Source organism: Caretta caretta, chromosome 1 (assembly GCF_965140235.1).
Source record: "Caretta caretta isolate rCarCar2 chromosome 1, rCarCar1.hap1, whole genome shotgun sequence".
In the NCBI taxonomy this organism is placed as follows: domain Eukaryota; kingdom Metazoa; phylum Chordata; order Testudines; family Cheloniidae; genus Caretta; species Caretta caretta.
This window is the reverse complement of record NC_134206.1, coordinates 205,846,204-205,865,515: the sequence shown is the minus strand read 5'-3', so window position 1 is coordinate 205,865,515 and position 19,312 is coordinate 205,846,204. Positions and strand designations below refer to the sequence as shown.

General features: G+C 49.5%; 1 protein-coding gene across 1 annotated transcript in view; it reads left to right on the top strand.

Annotated features, from left to right (window-relative positions):
- CASQ2 (calsequestrin 2) overlaps positions 1-19,312 on the top strand; it is a 48,720-nt gene that overhangs the window by 12,962 nt on the left and 16,446 nt on the right. The window contains exons 2-6 of the mRNA XM_048818443.2: positions 9,827-9,911; positions 11,874-11,974; positions 15,319-15,430; positions 16,680-16,753; positions 18,974-19,104. Of these exons, the coding sequence (XP_048674400.1) occupies positions 9,827-9,911; positions 11,874-11,974; positions 15,319-15,430; positions 16,680-16,753; positions 18,974-19,104 (503 nt within the window). The remainder of the gene's footprint in view (positions 1-9,826; positions 9,912-11,873; positions 11,975-15,318; positions 15,431-16,679; positions 16,754-18,973; positions 19,105-19,312) is intronic.

Sequence of the window (19,312 nt, the reverse complement as noted above, 5' to 3'; positions counted from 1 at the left end):
GCCTCCATTAACCCCTCTAGGGTAAGTGTAGGGTGAACACCTCATCACACTCCCCCAGGGATCCAAATTCATCACCCCTGTCCATCCCTGCCAGTCGGGGAGTTGAGAAATGCTAGCATTACAGTTAGTGGGGCCCTGCCAGGTGAGGCCAAGGGAAGTTCAGGCCATAAAACAAGCTGCCACCCTACAATGGGAAGCAGTCAAAGCTGAGATTTCCCCAGTGCTGTTCCCCCCCCCCCCCCATAGGCTTCTCTGCCATTTGAGAAAAAAAACTGACATCAAATACAAGCCTCAGCATGAGCATTAATATTTCCATCAGAATTATAATCATCCCTCTCTGTGAAGTGAAGGGAGACTGGTCAGCTGCAGATCTCAAGAACTGCCTTCTCACAGTCTGCCCAGTCAGGATGCCTCTCTCGGCCCCTCCTCTAGTCTATCCAACCTCACTTTTGCTGTTATACATCCTGAGATTTTGGAAACAGCCTTGAGGGTCTTATTAATCACCCAAAAGCTTTCAGCTCCAAAGCCTAAGCCCACATAGATACAGAGAACGCTCCCTTAGGCCCAAACAGCTCTGGAAAGGAGATATTTCCTCTCTCTGCTTGAGACAGAGGTTCATGTTGCTGATATTCCAGCTGTCAGTGACTCAGACTCATAGACTTTAAAGCCAGAAGGGACCATCATGATCATCTAGTCTGGCCTCCTGCACATCACAGGCCTCAGAACTTCACTCTCCCATTCCTGTAATAGACCCCTAACTTCTGGCTGAGTTACTGACGTCCTCAAATCATGATCTAAAGACTTCAAGTTACAGAGAATCCACCATTTACTCTAGTTAAACCAGCAAATGACTCGTGCCCCATGCTGCAGAGGAAGGTAAAACCCCCACAGGGTCTCTGCCAATCTGACCCAGGTGAAAATTCCTTCCTGACCCCAAATATGGCGATCAGTTAGACCATGAACATGTAGGCAAGACCCACCAGGCAGACACCTGGTAAAGAATTCTGTGACCTTTGATACCATCAGCTATGAGGTCGTGCTGACTTGCCTATAAGAGCTGGCGTGTGTAGAAGGAATTGCTTTGGGCTGACTCCACTAGTTCCTCTCCAACAGATGCCAAAGGCCCAAGATAAGCAATGTCCCTCCTCCCAGAGCTCTCATCAGTGCCGCTCCACAGGTCTTTGTCTTGTCAGACCCTTTACCCACCATCTGTGTAAGGCCTCTAGGACAGTTCGTGAGGCACCATGAGCTCCATTGTCATCAGTGTGCCTGGAAACCCTGGTCCACATCTCTTCTGCATCCAGTGCGAACAATGCTGACTTCTAGTTGTCCCAAAGTCTGCAGGAAGTTGACAAGACTAGCCCCAGGGAAGATGGAGGTGATGCTGATAGGAACACAAAATGCATTGAGGAAGTGGAAGAAGCTATGACTCTGCTCCACAGAAGGAATCAACCTCCAGGGTCAAGACAGTGTGCGAGTGTTGTACTGGGACTCCTGGGTGGTCCTGGACACTCAGATAGCAGCAGTAGCCTTAAGAACACCTTCCATCATCTTCCCTTAATCCAGGGGCTGCCCCTGACGCTTTGACCCCCAGCCATCCCTTACCTGGACACCCTGTATGGGCTGGGCCCTAACTAACTCAGAGGCCACACCCTACCACAGCTGCTGGGATCCATAGGGTTGTTCTGTCTGACTGAGAGAAGGCAGAGACTCTTAATTGGCAGGGCAAGGAGTTAATAGCAGAAGTCCCTTGGCTGTGGAACTCCGCACCACTGTAAATCAGGATGAGCCTGAATTTTGTAACCATCAGGGGAAAATGTAGGACTCGTCTCTTTGCATAAGGCCCTCCCACAACAACAGTGGGAGCAGAATGACATGGAAACAAATAACAGGATCATCCCATTTAAGGGAGGAATGTAATACTAGGGAGAAAGGAGTCCTCTCAGACACAAAGCTGCTATTCCGAATGCTGTACATAGCACCTAGGTCCTATGGGGAGGGACACATTACAAAGGCACAGTACAGATAGGAGAGAGATGGGCTGTGCATTACCAAATGTGTGTGGAATGTGGAGCCTTGAGAGTCCAATTGCTTTGCTCATGGTTAAATCCACCCCTGCCTGCCTTGAACTCCTGCTGCACCTCGAGACAATCTAGCATGACCAGTTAGGTCCAGTTCTTCCAATATAGCCTTTTTCCTCCCGCTCACCATGCAGCTGTTATAGCCAAATTTCTCACTGTTGAAGCAGACACCATGATAAGGGTTCAGGTAGGCCAAACCTTCAAGGGATCTGATTTTAAAAGGCAGGGAAGAGATGGCTGTGTTCGTGCATTACAGCTCTCTCCCTCCCTCCTATGGTCCTGAGCCAAAAGGATTGTTGAGGTTAGAAACGTTATCTGTTTTCAAATCCCACTGGAATCAGAAAATACTGTAAGTGAATACATAAATGTCAGATACTGTATAAAGCATGGGCAGCCAGCCAAGGTGCTGTGTCTCTGGCAATCTCTGTGCTCTGATATTTGATGGTGGATCAAATGCAGTAGCCTGGATAAGGCCATACCTAGGCAATGCATCAGACTCCCCTAACCAGCTGGGGTTAGGGCAAGGGCAGTCAGGCTGGTCAGTTCCTGTGTAGCTGGCATTACAGAGAGATTCCCCAGTGCGGGACTCTGGAGTGCCGCACATGGGCACATGCTGTACGGTATACCTGACGTTATCTCAGTGTGACTGTCCCAGCAGAGCAGTCTGATTGCCTGCATAGCTCCCTGTTCGGTGCTCACACACTGGCATATTAATACATACCCTCACAGAAACACCGCCAAACACACATACCCACAGAGAGAGACACTTCCAGAACTACTCCCACACACACAACACATACCCTGACAGACACAGCTCCAAACACACATGCACACACAGAATTCCTATCACACATACATACCTCCAGCCACACGCTGTACTTTCCCCCTCACAAACTCTAACAAACACATATGCACACACTATCTCTCTCTCACACACACACATACGCACACACTGTCCTACCCCAGAGGCTCTGATTCCATCCCTCACATGCTTACCCCTAACCACACATGCTCACAGTTGCACACTCACACCACTGCCCACACCATGCCCCTACAAAAACTCACCCCTGTTCGCCCAGCCACTCTTATACCTGAATGCTCATGTACACACAGGCCTATTCACAATCCCATCACGCAAACACCCTCACTCACTCACATCCCCTCACACCCCCCCCCCACCCATAGCAGGTGTTTAAACCTCAAAAGATGGGGACATTTTAGGGCCCAGTTAAAGGCCTTCAGACACACCAGCCCTGATCCCAGTGTGTGGGGTCAAGGAGTGTTTGGCTGATAATAGCCACAGTCTTAGTTTCTTGGGCTGAACATATTTTGCCTCAGTGCTCTCCTCTGGTCACAAGGCAAGCACGGGCTCAAGTGCTGGACTTGGGGCCTGAGGAAACTGTTATTTGTCTGTTAAACGTCCTCACTGTGGTAATCTGCTTACAATACTGAGTATTGCTCAGGAACCTCCTACACTCCAGTGCTCACCATTCCTGTGTTCAGCAAAGAGTTTCTCTGGATAGGCAGCCACATATAACATGGAACAGGAAGGGATTTCTCTCCCCCCCATCCCCCAGACCTCTGCTTAGCTGACTAAGTACCCTAAAAGAGGGTTTAATCTTCCTCTGAATCATCAGGCAAGAAAGAACAAAAATAAAGTCTCCATGAAAGAGAGCCCAGCGTGTGTCTCCTTTGTAACATGCTACATCAACTCTGTCTCACAAAATGGCAGCTTCCTTCACCAACGGCAGACCCCAGGAAGTTGTAGTAGAGAGGAAACAAAATCAGAATAGTTATATGGCTAGCTATACTACAAAGGAGAGCACTGGGGGGTTGGGTGAAGAAACTGGAGCAGGCCTGGGAACATGTCCTTTGAGGGAATGAGAAGAATACATGTGAGGGGCGGGGGGATGGACCTGGGGGCACATCATTCAGGTGAAGGGAGTGAGAAGAGGGGGAGGGGATTTCCTTTGGAGCAAGGGGGAGTCTGATTGTAAGGGTGGGGTGGTAGTCGAGGGCATTTTTTGTGGGAGAAAGGAGAGTATAAGAGTAAGGAAGTGGGGTGCAGGCTTGGGAGCATGTACTTTGTGGAAGGGGAGAAGAGAATTAAAATTTCACAAATAATTGTATTTCCCATTGCCCAAGCAAAGCATCTATCAGTCCAGCCATTAAAGTGCCTTGTTTTGCCCTAAAATTTTGGCAAAAGGTTTAACTGCTGCCAATGAATGGTGATGACTTAACCATGCATCCCTAATGAGTGACTCAGGTTCTGTAGCTAGCCTTTATCTTCCTTAATCTCCTGTCACCCTTGGGTTCAGACCCTGGCTATTTATAGGAGGGAGGTTAGCATGCTGCACTTCTATGGGCGGCAGCAGCTCAGAGCTATTATGTGACATTCAAACTAGCCGGGAGGCGGGGTGTGGGGAACACAGGATGCCCACAATGCTAGGCCCTGAAATGGGCCCTGCGTCACTCATAAATCATGCCACAATCTGCCTGAAGGTTTTCTTTCTCCATCTAGTCTTGTGGTGACATCTGAAAGCAGCCATGTCCTAATAGGGGCATCCCTTTCCTACAAGCCTTGGAGCTCCGTTCCTTGGGTCATAATGTTCTTCAAATACCAGTATGCAGAAAAAAGAGCCGTGGGGTTTTGTGGTGGTGAGCTGCCTTGTGACAGCTGAGATGTAGGAATGCCCTGGCCATGCCTCCTCCTTCCCCTGCATGCCCTCTGCCCAGGGCTGGACTAACTTTTTGTGGGCCCGGTGCCAAACATATTTGTGGGCCCCCATGGGGCAAGGTGCAGGGGGGCAGGATGGTCAGTCTCCAGAGTGAAGGGTGGGCTGGGGGCAATGAGGCACAGCACAGCTGGAGCAGCCCCCCTCTGTGCAGCCCAGCAGGAGGGCACTGTTTAGGAACCTGCAGCTGCCAGTTGCACACAGGCCTGCTCAGCCCTGTGCTGCCAGCATGCCTCTTCCCCTTGAGGGCAGGCCCGCACCACACCACCCCCCTGCCCAGTGCCCCACCCTTATGCCCAGCGCCCCCTCGCCCAGAGACCTCCCCTGCTGGCCTCCCACCACAACTGTACAGCACTCTGCATACCACACGGCTCGCCCAGCGCCCCCCGTCCATAGACCTCCCCACCACCTTCCTCACAGTCCCACCATGACAGCTGCACAGCACCCCATATTCCTGAGGGGATTCTGCACCAAAAAATTAAAAATTCTGCACACACAATATTTTAAAATTCTGCAAATATTATTTGTCAATAAATAAATGTGGAGGCTCCAACATGGCAGTGGGGAGCACAGGCCACTGGTTGCATGCAGGTGGGAGATTACCCTGCAGCCTCATCCCCACCCCACCCTGGGACAAGGACTCGGCAGTGAGGCTGCACTCGACTCTGACACAGTGCAAGGGCCAGGCCTGCTCCAAAAATATCTTGGGGCCCTGCCCCCTGTGCCAGGCGCACCATGTGTGGGTGAGCAGGCTCAGCTCAGCAGCAGGATCCAAGAGCAGAGGCACTTTATGTGGGGGGATCCAGGTGGGGGTAAGAGAGTTCTCTGTGGGGCAATCTGGGTGCGGAGATCTGGATGCACAGAAGCTAACTGGGGGGTTCCAGGTGCAGGGACTATGGGACTCTCAGGGGATCCAGGTGAAGGTGTTTGGGGCTCAGCCGGGGGGGGGGGCTAGGTGCAGGGGAGGTGGAGTTCATTTGGGTGGGGGTCTAGGTGCAGGTGGTTGGGGCTCAGTGGGGAGGGTGTCTGGGGGGGCTCATCAGGGTAGTACAGATGCAGGGGAGGTGGGGCTTGTCAGGGTGAGGGCTTGTCAGCTTCTGTCCAGGGGATGCCGCATGCTGGGCTCCAGCTTCCGCCCTGCCCCTGCTTTCCCCATCCCCTTGTCTTCCGCATCCCATGCCCCTTCCCCACTGCTCCATCTCCTCCCCAGACTTGGGGGGCAGGGGGGGAACCACCCCCCAGCATGAGCTGGCGGAGCAGAGCTCCCCTGGCTCCCAGCCTTGGGACTTGGGGGGCAGGGGGAGTCACCTCCCAGCACTCCTCTGGCGGAGGAGAGCGGTCTGGGGCTGGGTCGCTCCACTTCCCGCCACGCAGTGAGTGCAGGGTGGGCCCGACCCCTGCTGCAGTCCCCCAGGACATAGCTCAGGGGAAGGGGTGGAGTGGGGGCGGGGTTGGGGCGGAGTAGGGTGGGAAGAGGCAGGGTGGGGGAGGAGCAGGGCCGGGGGCAGCTTTCCTGGCCGGCTCAGCCGGCTGGGGGATCAGGCTGGCTGGGGCCCCTTCTGACTCTGGGCCCGGTGCCATGATGCCACTGGTACTGCTTCTGCCACTCCCTCCACCCCCGATCTGCCCTCAGCACACACCCTGAAGAAGCAGCTCTTGTGAAGGCAAAGAGGCCCATGCACCAGAAGTATTCTCCAGGGGCAGGGCTTTCCAGCTGCTTTTCAGCCTCTTCCTGTCATTACGGCACCGGTAGGGTCTGGGGCATTCTGTGTGGCAGAGTCAAAAAGGCTTGTCACTTGGGAGCTGGGACTGGGTGGGACTGGAGGTGGCCATGCAGTGGAGCGGGCTGTGTTTAGTCATTAGAAGGCATTTCCTGTGCTATCTCAGCCAATGTGTACTGGGATTTTGTTTGTGTTGTTGCCAGTATCCAGCTGGCCTCTGAAGTTAATTGAAACAGTCTGACTGGCTAATTTGGATCCCAGTGACATCATAGCTTTCTGCTTCCCACAACACAATATCTCTCCCAAATGGCTGGAGCATGTTTGCCTTGAACACTCCTGGTTCATTCAGGAGAGACAGTGACAAAGGGGGCAGAGAGTGGAGACAAAAAGAAACCCCCATAGTGACCAAGTAGAGCAGCAAGAGAGACAGACGCAGACAGACACAGAGGCTACTCTAGTAGATAAGGCACTGGCCTATATTTCAGGGTTCTACCAGGCCCTACCCCAGCTCTACCACTGACTACTATGTGACTTTAGGCAAGTCATTTCATCTCTCTTCATCTCTGTTTCCCCTACACGTGTCCTGAGCAAGGCAATGACTTGGGCACAGTTTGTCTTTGCAGTGAGCTTGACCCCCCGAGTTTCCAGATGTTATCTGCTGCTTACTGTCGGTAGAAGTCTCTGAGTTAAAATTAGTGGGTTCCCCTCTGCGTGGTACCATAGGCTGGGGACTATTTGTTTTATATCAATGCAAATGGATCTTTTTTCAACTGTGCCTCCCATTTCATTGTCCCTGATTTGGGCTGTGAGCCTTCTCCCAATACCTGAATATCTGAGAGTAGTTAGCAGCACATACTATCTTAAGCCAACCCAGGTCTGTGAACGAGTGGGATGAGATCCAGTCACTGTGACCTACGGATAGCATACCTCAGCCAACAAATGGCATGTGATATGATCCACCCATCAATTCTGCTCAGAAAGCAGAATGTAGGTCACCTGTCACTATGGTGCCATCCTGGTTGGTCACGATGACTTTTAACTGTCTTGTGGTGTTCATTAGAGAGACAAGGTGGGTGAGGTAATATCTTTTATTAGACCAACTGCTGTTGGTGAGAAAGACAAACTTTCGAGCCACACAGAGCTCTTCCTCCCTCCTGGGAAAGGTGCTTAGATTGTCACAGCTAAATACAAGATTGAACAGACTGTCTGGCATAAGTAATTAGCACATATTCTAAGCCGTGGTGAGCTGGAGCCAGTTCGCACCGGTTCGCTAGAACTGGTTATTAAATTTAGAAGCCCTTTTAGAACCAGTTGTTCTGCAAGGGACAACCAGTTCTAAAAGGGCTTCTAAATTTAACCGGCCAAAAGTGGCACCTTAGGCACCGACTCCATGGGTGTTCCAGCCCTGGAGCACCCAAGGGGAAAATTTGGTGGGTGCAGAGCACCCACTGGCAACTCCCCTCCCTGTCCCACCCCGGGCCCCAGATGACCTCCGCTCCGCCTCCTCCCCTGAACGTGCTGCCCGCCCTGCTTCTCTGCCCCCGCAGGCTTCCCGCGAATCAGCTGTTCGCGCTGGAAGCTGAGGCAGGCTGAGAAGCAGGCGGCGGCTTCCCGCTCAGGCCCAGGGAGGCGGAGGTGAGCTGGGGCAAGGGGGCGCGAGGAGGGCCGCCCGCTCCGCAGCAGGTAACCCGGGGCGGGGGCCACACAGGGGAACTGCTCCCCACCCCAGCTCACCTCCACCACCGTCGGCCTGAGCGGGAAGCCGCCGTCTGCTTCTCAGCCCTCCCAGGCTTCCCACCGAACAGCTGATTCGCGGGAAGCCGGCAGGTGGAGGGGGCGTGGAGAAGCAGAGCGGGACGGTGTGTTCAGGGGAGGAGGCGGAGCAGAGGTGAGGTAAGCTGGGGCCGGGCGCAGGGCAGGGATCTTCTGGTGGGTGCTCTGCACCCACCAAATTTTCCCCATGGGTGCTCCAGCCCCAGAGCACCCAGGGAGTCGGCGCCTAAGGCGCCACTTTTGATGTGATCAGTGGGGGAGCGGCCGCTCCCCCTTCTCCCCCCCTAGCTACACTCCCCCACCCCTAGGAGCCAGAGGGACCTGCCGGATGCTTCCTGGGAGCTGCCCCAGGTAAGCACCTCTGGCACTCCCCACCTCGTCCCCTGGCAGGTGCCTCTGGCTCTTAGGAGTGGGGTGGGCACCCACTACGGTGGCCCACGAGACCCTCCTGCCCGGTTCTGGGGGCAGTCAGGGGACAGGGGAGCAGGGTGGATGGGGCAGGGGTCCTGGGCGGGGAGGCGTCAAGGAACGCAGGGGGGTTGGATGGGGCAGGAGTCCCGGGGGGCGGTGGTGGGCAACAACCCCCTTGTGGGGTGAGGAGGGAACCCACTGTTAAGATTTTGGCAGCTCATCACTGATTCTAAGGGACCATTCCAGGTGAAGTGTCCTGTAGTCATAGGACAAAAAGGGGGCGTTAGTGGGTTACAGATTGTTGTAATGAGCCATAAATCCAGTGTCTTTATTGAGACCATGATTTTTAGTGTCCAGCAGAGTTATGAATTGAAGCTCCCAGGCTCGTCTTTTGAAGGTGTTGTGCAGGTTTCCTGTGAGGATGAGGCCTGAGAGGTCAGACACAGAGAGCTCACCCACACATGATAGGGTGTTTTTGTCTTTTAGCATTTTCCTGTGTGAGTTCATCAAGAGCGTAGTGGGCATTTAGTTAGCGTGACCAGACGGCAAGGGTGAAAAATCGGGGCAGGAGGTGTGGGAGTAATAGGCACCCATATAAGACAAAGCCCTGAATATCAGGACTGTCCCTATAAAATTGGGATATCTGGGTCACCATAAATTTAGTGCACCGGATGAGGTAAACCACCTGTGTAGGACCTTTGGAGCCTGAAAGGTGAGTTGTGGGGAGTGTTGATCATTGTAGCAGACTCAGTGGGGATATGCCTGCAGGTTTTGCATCTGTTGTTCTGGCAGGGTCTGGTGCTGCTTTGAATTAGTGTGCTCTGGTGTGTGGGTAGCTTGCTTCTGATGATGAGCTTGGCGAGATTGGGGGGTTGTTTGAAGGCCAGAAGAGGGGGTTCAGGAAAGATTTCTTTCAGGATGGGGTCATAATTTGGGTTGTAATTGTTTGATGATACCCCGCATGGGTTCCAGTGTGGGGTGATAGGTGACAACTAGGGGTGTGCGGTCAGAGGGGAGGTTATTTTGGTATTGAAGTAGGTTCTCTTGGGGTATTTGGGTGGCCTATGTTCATGGCATTTATGTTCATGTCTGGGTTCTCCTACAGCTGGCTGCCCAGGTCCTGGAAACGAAAGGTTTCGGCTTTGGGTTTGTGGATTCCAAGAAAGATGCAAAACTAGCCAAAAAGCTGGGTAAGTGTTATCGCTAAAGTCTCTGAAAACATGCCCAGAGCACATCGGAAAGGCACCAGACTGTCAGCCCTGGAGAGGGCAGCCAACTGATTATCCACATGACAGAATGGTAGTGACAGCTTTCCACGTGCATGCTGCCCCACCCAGCTCTAAGGGAATCATTCACTGTGTAAGGGCCAGAGGAGAGTTCAGGATCCATGGTCCTTTCCCCCATTTAGCTTCCTCGTGGAGACTGCCAACAAAGAAGCCAGGCTTTGCTATTTGTGATGGCTGGATGGAGACTCACAATTCATTTAACAGAGGCCATCAGAGTGTTGTCAGAAGGAAACAACCCTCCAATTCCCTTAAAGAACTAATGGACTTAATATATTTGTACTGTCCAGGAGAGGGCTGAGCAGTACAGACCATTCATTTCTGGGAGGAAATGCAGGACTGGGGTGTGTTGGGGTCACCCTGCAGTTTAATCCAGGCTGATGAGATCCAGGGTGTGGCTTGCATGTGGAAGGCTGTTTGTAAGCAGCCCAGGTGGGAGCTACCTCAGCAAGGCATTGTAAGGCACCCAAGGTTGCAGGGCAGGGGTGACAGCCCCCCACTGCTCTGGACTATACCCTGGTATGTCATAGTGGCGTAGATTTGAAGCAGTGATGTAGAGCTGAAACTTTCTGTAGTACATCACCAATCCCCAGGAAATCATCCAGTCCCCTAACACATCCCAAGCTCTTCCTGGAAGATTCTCTCCCCTTCCCCCCACCCCTCAGAATATGGGCACCTATCCCCTTATGACTATGCTCAGGCACTGTTACTGGATCTTTTTTTTTCTGTCCATTTTCTCTCTCCTGTTCTTTCTTTTCAAACTCTTTTTTCTCTTACTCTGAGCATGGTGGTGTTTTTTGTGGCTCTCCTTCCTGCACCCCACTTAGCAGGAGGCTACAAACTTCTTCGGATAGGAGCATTTGCTGGTGACAGGTTGCAGCTCAGTTGAATGCCACAAGAGCAGAGGAGAATAGCTTGGTTCTGTAGCCTGCTTCTTGAGCCTGCAGCTCTATACAAGTGAGCACTCCTGTGGTTCTCTACAATAGGGGCTCCTATGGGAGGAGAGGGAACGGGACTGGCTCTCAAGAAGCCAGTCATTGCATTATTTTGTGGTTGTGGGAGCATATTTACATTGGGAATGGTAGATCTGGAGTCATACTACTTTCTCCACCTCCAGTGTTCTCCTCTGTCCTCTGCCCCCTAGACTAGTTGTGATAACCCCTACAGGGGCTTGCCTCTCTAGTTGTGAAACATTGCCTTCCCTAAAATGGATTCGAACTGATGACCTACTATAGAGGTGTAAGGTTGCTGCGTTCCACCCCAGGAGTTGCTGCATTTCAGGGGTGGGTGATATCTTTATATCTAGTCTGTGAAGCACTCTGGAATCCATCTATATACATGGTGCCACACAAACATATGCTAGACCTAGGTGAGTCTTAGAGAGTTTGAGACTCACTTTGGCTTATTGGTCAGTTCTTATTTTATACAGACTTGGCACAACCATCTCTAGGGATCCAGGCACAACAGTGAAGTCTAGATCCCAGATCTGAATCCAAACCAATTTTCTGAAAGTTCTGGGGTGTTTGGTTTTGGAATGCCAGTTAGAGCCCAAGATTATTTATTTTTATTATTTGCTTAGCAAAATTCTTGCAGTTTAAAGGGAAAGAGGCCCAAGTCATGAAGCTCACATCTGAATCAGAAACTGAACTTTCTCAAAGTTTGAGAGAAAACTGATCTAGGGTTCCAGATCCAGCCTGTCCCTAGTTGTGATGTCTCTCAGCGGATAGATCAGATTTGTTTCCCACAGGGAACTTTCACTGACAAGTGGGCACACGCAGCTGGGCTGCTAACCATATTTTCCCAGAATGCACAATTAACCCTTTCTGTAGCATACTGACTATGTTGTGTCTCTTCATCCCCTTCTTCCAGGTTTGGATGAAGAAGGAAGCCTCTATGTCTTCAAGGAGGAGCGCATGATTGAATTTGACGGGGAACTGGCTGCAGATGTCTTGGTTGAATTCCTCCTGGACGTAAGCACAGATAAGATCAGAACTGGGCAAATACTTCCAAAATGTTTTTGCAAATATTCGCCACAAATGAGCTTCAGTCCTATTTGGAACCCCTTCTTGTCTGTTTTCTGCGAACATGCATACATATGATTTTCTTGTTTGAAAACTTCATGAATACTCCCCACCAAGGCTGACACCCAAAGTGTTCACATGGCCATCATGGAATCTCTTTGATTTTCCTCCTCCTGCTTATAAGATGTTCAGTCATCCAATCAGGGCGCAAGAAACAATGCCATGTGATTTAGGTGACCGGTCACACACCACAAATAGTGAATAACTAGCAAATGGGAATACATTTGAATAAAGTGATCATTGATTTAGAAGAAAGAACAAATTAGTTATAATCCAAGTGTGTTCATAGGTAATGTACTAAAAATAGCTCCGTGATTAAATTATTTGCTGACCAGTTTGCCCGTCCCTAGACATGATCAGACATATGAAAACAATGAAATTGCACCAGTGTAAGTGAGAGGAGAATATGGTCGGTAGAACTTGGACCTATCAGGTTATGTTGTCTATTTCTGCCAGTGCACAAAGAGGTACTCGTGCCTGCTGAAAACACAGAAATTATGCTACTGGTCTGACAGATGCTCTCTATTTCTCTACCCTTATTCTTTATTACAAGGAGGGACATCAGCTTGGAAACAAGATCTTTGCTCTAGAGAAAAAATGTGGTCCTGCTCTATGTAGCTCCTTCAATCTGAAGAGCTCCAAGGCCTTTATCAGGGCTTGTGATTATTACTATCTACATTTTGCAGATTGGGACACTGAGAGATGACATGGCAGCCCTGAGCTCATCAGTAACCCATATCTCCAGTCCCCCCATATACTGCTGTAACCACTAGGCCACTCATTTTCTCATGAAATGTTGTCAAATCCAGCTGTTTATCCCCACCTGTTTAAAGATAAATCTGTAATGGGGGCTGGCAGCTAGTTTTCTGGAATAGCAGGAAAAACTCCATCTCTGCCTAAAACCAGCGTAAGTTACAGGAGACCAGAAATTGGTGGCAAGAGATATGGTGCAGGGTGTGGTTTATAACAGCTTACTGCATGGATGATAGTGACGCTACTTTTAATTTACACTAGTGTAAGTAAGACAAGACAAGGCCCACAATATGTGTATGCCACTTGTCCTCAGCTTCTCCTCTGAAGGATGGCACATCTGTCAGTATTGTGCTGGGTTACTGGGTCAGTACAGACTTGCAGGGAACAATGCTGCATATTGGCTTCCCACCAGAAGGATACTGCTTCTGATATTGCTTCAGGGCTGGGCTCAGGGTAGGGATAGGGTCTCTGCTTTGGTGTGATAATGATTCTGTGGCAACGAACTATCAATTGCTGTTATAGGGTTCATATCCTCTGTCGGCCATCCACTAGAGGGCACTATAGTAACAAACACTGGAGCTGTTCTGGCTTTCCATCTAGTTTCTAGTAGGAGGTAGCAGACACACATGATGTACACCCAAGTGTCATTTATTATGCAGCACAAGTCGCTTGGTGTGATGTTTTGTTTGCTGTATTTTGACATGTGCATATAAAACATAGCAGTGACAAAAGAAAGCGAACAAAGATCTTCTCTTCTTTTAACAGGTGCCTTATAATAAAGAAAATCCTAAACAAACAAGGGACAAGAATGACAGAAAATATTTAGTGTGTGAGCAGAATTGTCCCTAAAGAAAATGGGCCCAATTCTCCCTCATACAGGTTTTATACTGGTCTATCTCCATTGGTTCCAGTGCAGTCACTTCTGATTTACACCAGTGTCACTGAGACGGCCATCAGACCAATCCTTTCCTTGTCTGTGGCAGCTTAAGAAATCAAAGGCTGAGATCTGCATTAGACTTGGGTTTGAGCTGCAGACAGGTCTGGAACCCCTCCTTCCCCCAAGTTCTGAGGTGTCTGGATCTCCAGGTTTGATATAACCCACTTTACAGATAGGGTCAGCCATAAAATTCAGATCCAGATCCAAACTTTCCAGAAGTCCCTGGTAGCATTGGGCCTAACTCTGACTGGCCTTTGAAATTACATTGTCACCCAGCATCATTCATTTGTTTACAGTGTCTTCCCCCTTTAACCTCAACCATTTGCACTAAAGGAACTCAAATAACCTCATGCTGATAATCAATAATCAATAGTTTATTAATAATCAATAACCAATAATTGGTAGGAATTTTAACTGTGATTATATATTTAGTGAGAAGCGTTCTCTCCAGTTCAGATTAGTTTAATAATAACAGACCTCTGATAAGTCAGTTTTGATTGTATTTATTAATCAAACATTTAAGAAGGACAGTATATACACAGGAAGGCATACAATTACCAATAACCGTGGAAGACCTTCCCTGTACTTTCTAACAGCTGGCATCCAGTCTGCCAGTGATCTTACTTCCCCTCTGAACAATCACACCCTTGTTACCCTTATTGTGTATCATTCTGGTCTTTATCTAATTCCTCCTTCTGGTACATACATCTCCTTACCTTATTTCCAAGGTTCCCTGTTCCATTGCAACTCTCCAACTGTCTTATCACCTAGTGGCTGTTCAGTGAATATGCCCTTTTTTGGATCATTTCATCCGTTACACATCTTGCAGCCAGCATACTGTAAGAATAGATCTTAAAAATAGCATTCAAAATAAGCGAAGGGTTAGGTTACTGCACAGTAAAATTCCAATCTTTGTTAGATATCGTTATCTAAAACTGCAAAGCACTATGGGAGTGTTGCTCCCAGGCAAACCTTAACATCTTTCTTGGCCTATCTTAAGTGTCAACACTCAACCTCATCAACAGCTACTCTCCCAACCACCCCTCCAGCCTCTCTCAGCTGCTGATCACTCATCCCCCCCAATCCCCCATAACACAAGACACCCACCATCCTGCTTCCTAACCCTCATTCCCCCACCCCACCAGGTTCTCTGTGATCCTTTGGGCTGCTGATTGCTCCTTCTGTCTTCCCACAGCAGACCTATTCCTCACCCAGCTATCCTACCCTCATACAAACCCCCTGGAGATGTCCCATCCTGTGGCCAGGTCCCAAATTCTCCCTGTCCACCTCTTGTCTGTCAACCATTCACTTCCCTGGTCCAGACTTCTTTACTGACAGCTCTCTTTGAGGGTGCTCTCAGCCAACTCAACTCTTGGGTTCCTTGCCTCAGCGCTGGGTTGGGAACCTGCCATGGGGGTTGGGTACGGTTCTGGCAGGAGGGAAGCAAGCTAAGACCTCCCCTTTAGGCCCTCTGTAAAAGTAGCCTGTAGGAGGCTGGTGCTGCAAACGTAGGATTGCTTATCAAATACATTTGTCATGGCAGTTGCTGGAGGACCCCGTGGAAATCATCAACAGCAAGCTGGAGCTACAGGCCTTCGACCGCATTGAGGATGAGATCAAACTCATTGGCTACTTCAAAGGAGAAGACTCTGAACGTGAGATTGACCTGTTCCTTGCTCTAGTCTGGATGGGCTTTAGGAACAAGGTGGGGGATTCCTGATCAGGGATCTTAAGAGGGGAGGGTGTGCCACAGAGGGTCAAAATCTCTGCCAACAGGTGGAGGTGGGCTGAGAGCACCTGGAAATTTCTGTCTGCTCTTTTCATTTGAGCTTATTCACATGTTAAATAAAACAGCAAAAAACTGTATAGCAAAAGTATAGGTGTTCAGATCCTAATCCCACTGTAGGGTGGTAGGCGCTGCTGTTCTGGAACAAACCATTGGCCCATCTACTCTGGTTTCCTATCTCCCTGCCACAAGTCATCCAGCTAGTCCTGTATCCTGTCTCTAATAATGGTCCACGGCGGATGTTTCAGAGGATGATGCAAACCCTCCAAAACAAAGCACCTATCTGTGCAATGCTCATACTATAGTGAAGCTACTCTTGACTCCAGCCAGGGAGCTGATATCAGCAGTCATAGAGGAAACTCACCCTCTCCTCCACCCCCACAGTGAGAGCTAAGGGAGCTTGTATGGTCATCCAGGAACCCACTGAAATCATTAACACTAGTTCAGCTGAACAGGACTTTCCAGCTGATGGTACATTTCTCAGACCGAGCTGCAGCTTTGTGTGTGGGAGGGTGGCTGCGGGCACTCTTGTCATGGGTAGGAGTTGGGACCAGAAATTTACCTTGCCCAGTAGGGCTGCTTGGAAAAGTATTTGCATGGCAGCATTGCCTTCTGGGATCTGTAGTTTCCATGGGCTACCCTTCTACAAAGATACCTTGGGAATCTGCAAACATTTATACAAACTATAAATCAGCACTAAATAATTCTTCTTGGTAAGTCCAATAAAGATGAAAAAGGCTCAGTACTGTTATTATCTGCAATGTTCTACCCAAGGATCTCAAAATGCTTCACAAACAGCAATGACCTTAACTTCACAACCTTCCTGAGGGGTGGGTAAGCACCATTATCCCAATTTTATTGATGGAGAAACTGAGGCACAGAGCCGTCAATTGACTTGGGTAAGGCCACACAGCAGCTGAGCTAGGAATAGACCCCAGTTTCCTGACCTCAAGGCCTATTCCTTAGCTACAAAAACCTCCTCCCTTCCCTGCTACATATTAGCTTGAGTCCTCAGATTCCTGACTGACAAGTTCCACTGGGTTTGTGTAGAGCACAGTTGGGTCAGATACCTTTGGGATCTCTTCTTTAACACTCTTTTCTGTCTTTTCTCCTTTCAGATTACAAGGCATTTGAAGAAGCAGCAGAACACTTCCAACCATCCATCAAATTCTTTGCCACCTTTGACAAAGGGGTAAGCATCCGGAAACACCCTCCTGAGAGCTCACAGTCTCCTTTCTGCACAGCCAAAGTGCATTCAACTTAGAGTTCAGGATTAGGCTAACAATGACTGAAATCAGTGAAGTTAAGATCAGGACTTTCCCAAAGCTCAGCAGATCGGGAGTTTTCAGTCAGGGTTTTGAGAATCTGACTCTAAATTTCATCCTGAGTCCTGATGCATTACTCTGCCTTGGCAAAGAAAATTCTCTTCTTACTGGAAATCAAGAGGGGCTTCTATCCCCAGCCAAACAAAGCAGTGACCGCTCTGATCTAGGTCATTGTCTAAACACAAAGCAGGTTCCAGAGACTGTTGGCTTCAGTGGGGTTAGATCAGGGATGAATTTGTCCCAAAGAGACAATTCTGCTAGAAGTCTCTGGCCTAAATTCAGCAGTGTACATTATACATCAGGTGGAAATTAGTCAGAAAACAGCGGTGACGTCATGTAGCTTGAACCAATTTGGCATTCGATGAGTGTATAAAACAAGTGTAACCTGCTCACTGGGGAGGGGGGGATTGATTCTGGGTTGCGTGTGTAAAGTGAACACTTTAGCTATAATTTGGTGGTTAATTCTAGTGCATGTGAAAAAAGTAGACCATCCTGATTCTCCAGTAATTTCTACTCCAGACATGCACACAGCAGTATCCTGGGGTGATAGGGGCAGTAAATGTAGGGGCTTTGCAGCCACTCACCCCTTTCCCTCTGTTCAGCACTTCCAAGTGTCATACATTGGACATGACACATGTCTCTGGCCCTCCCACTCTGTCATGCATTTCCTTAGCCCTGCTGGAATGATCTTCCCGGTTCAGCAGGGCTGCAGGGACCAAATGGCATTTCCCATGCAATGACTCCTCCTACTAAATGGGGTCAGCTGTGAGGCTGTCACTGAGGACAGGTTTCAGAGTAACAGCCGTGTTAGTCTGTATTCGCAAAAAGAAAAGGAGTACTTGTGGCACCTTAGAGACTAACCAATTTATTTGGTTAGTCTCTAAGGTGGCACAAGTACTCCTTTTCTTTTTACTGAGGACAGGGAGACTGTCTCTCCTCCTCCTCTCCCAGCCAGTGAGGATCCATTGGTAGCAGGGAGCAGAAGGTGGGTGAGTGGGATCACTCCTGCCCCGGTGCCTCTCTAGCAGGGACAGGTTGAGGTACAGGGGCAGGCTAGCAGAACAGGGGATGAAGCGAGATGGGCACAGAGTGGAGACTGAAGGAGGGACGGGGACAGAAGGCAATAGGCTTGGAAAGGGACAAGGGCTGAAAGGGGAAGCAAGTTAATGGGCTGGGGCAGACGAGGGGTAATACAGTACTCTGGGGCAACTGTGAATAGCCTCACACATGGAGAGCAATATTAGACAAGAAGGTGCAGTAAGTATTACACCGTAAGTTGGCAGGTAAAACAGACTCAACTGTGGAGAGGCCCATCCCAAGAAGGGGAACATTTATCAGCTAGAGGACAAGAAGCACATGGAAGTTTTGCCTCCTCATGGATAGGCAGGCCATGCACATGCTGGCAATGAGAAGTGCAGTCTCTAGAGACAGACCTGGGAGTCAGGATTACTGTGTTCTGTTTGCAGCTCAGCGCATGAGTCACTATGAAATTTAGGCAAGTGTCTTCATCTCTCTGTGCAGCAGGTCTCCATCTGCAAAATGAAGGTAGTAATAATTAAATTACCTGCCTCCCAGTGGGTGTTTGTAGAAAGTGGTGGGTGTACAGCACTTAGAGACATGTGGATGGGAAAAGGGTTATAAAACACAAAAGAATATTCTGCTTATCAAAAACCCATTCAGTACCCATCTCTGCAAATGCAACAGCTTGCGATAGTGCTTCTAAGATCTAGAGATGGTCCCATATGTAAAATTTGGTTCCAGATCAGGGTTTTGAACACTTCAGGTTTTAATTTGTCCCTATTATAAGGATAAAGGCCATTGCTGCAATTCAGATGCAGATCCTGGTTTGGATTTGAAAACCAAAGGGCGAGACGTGTGGGCCCAGTTCTGACACAGTGTTTGAGGCCATTACTGTAGAAAGCAGTATTGGCAAGGGAAGGACTGAGCTATGTGTGTGCGACAGATGCCCACTACAAGGTGTGCTCAGAGGACATCATACTCACCACTCCTCTGCAATGGGGAAGACATTTGCTAACTCAGGTGGGTATGTCAGACCTATTCACTTGTAACTTCTGTGATTGCCACAGGTTGCAAAGAAACTAGCTCTGAAGCTGAATGAGGTGGATTTCTACGAGCCATTCATGGATGAGCCAGTTCATGTCCCCGACAAGCCTTACACGGAAGAGGAGCTGGTTGAGTTTGTGAAGGAGCACAAAAGGTACATAGCCTGCTGTTCAGGGACTGGCTGGCTCAGGCAGTTGGGACTGGCCTAGGAAGCCTGTCACCTCATGGTTGCTGGTGCCAGCCCAGACCATCTCAATAGTAAGTGAAGGTTACTACCATCTGTTAGCTGTCCAGTGGCCTATGTGACATTAATTTTGTGAGACTGTGCCTAATTCCTAGTGTACAGTTTACAGTGCCTCACA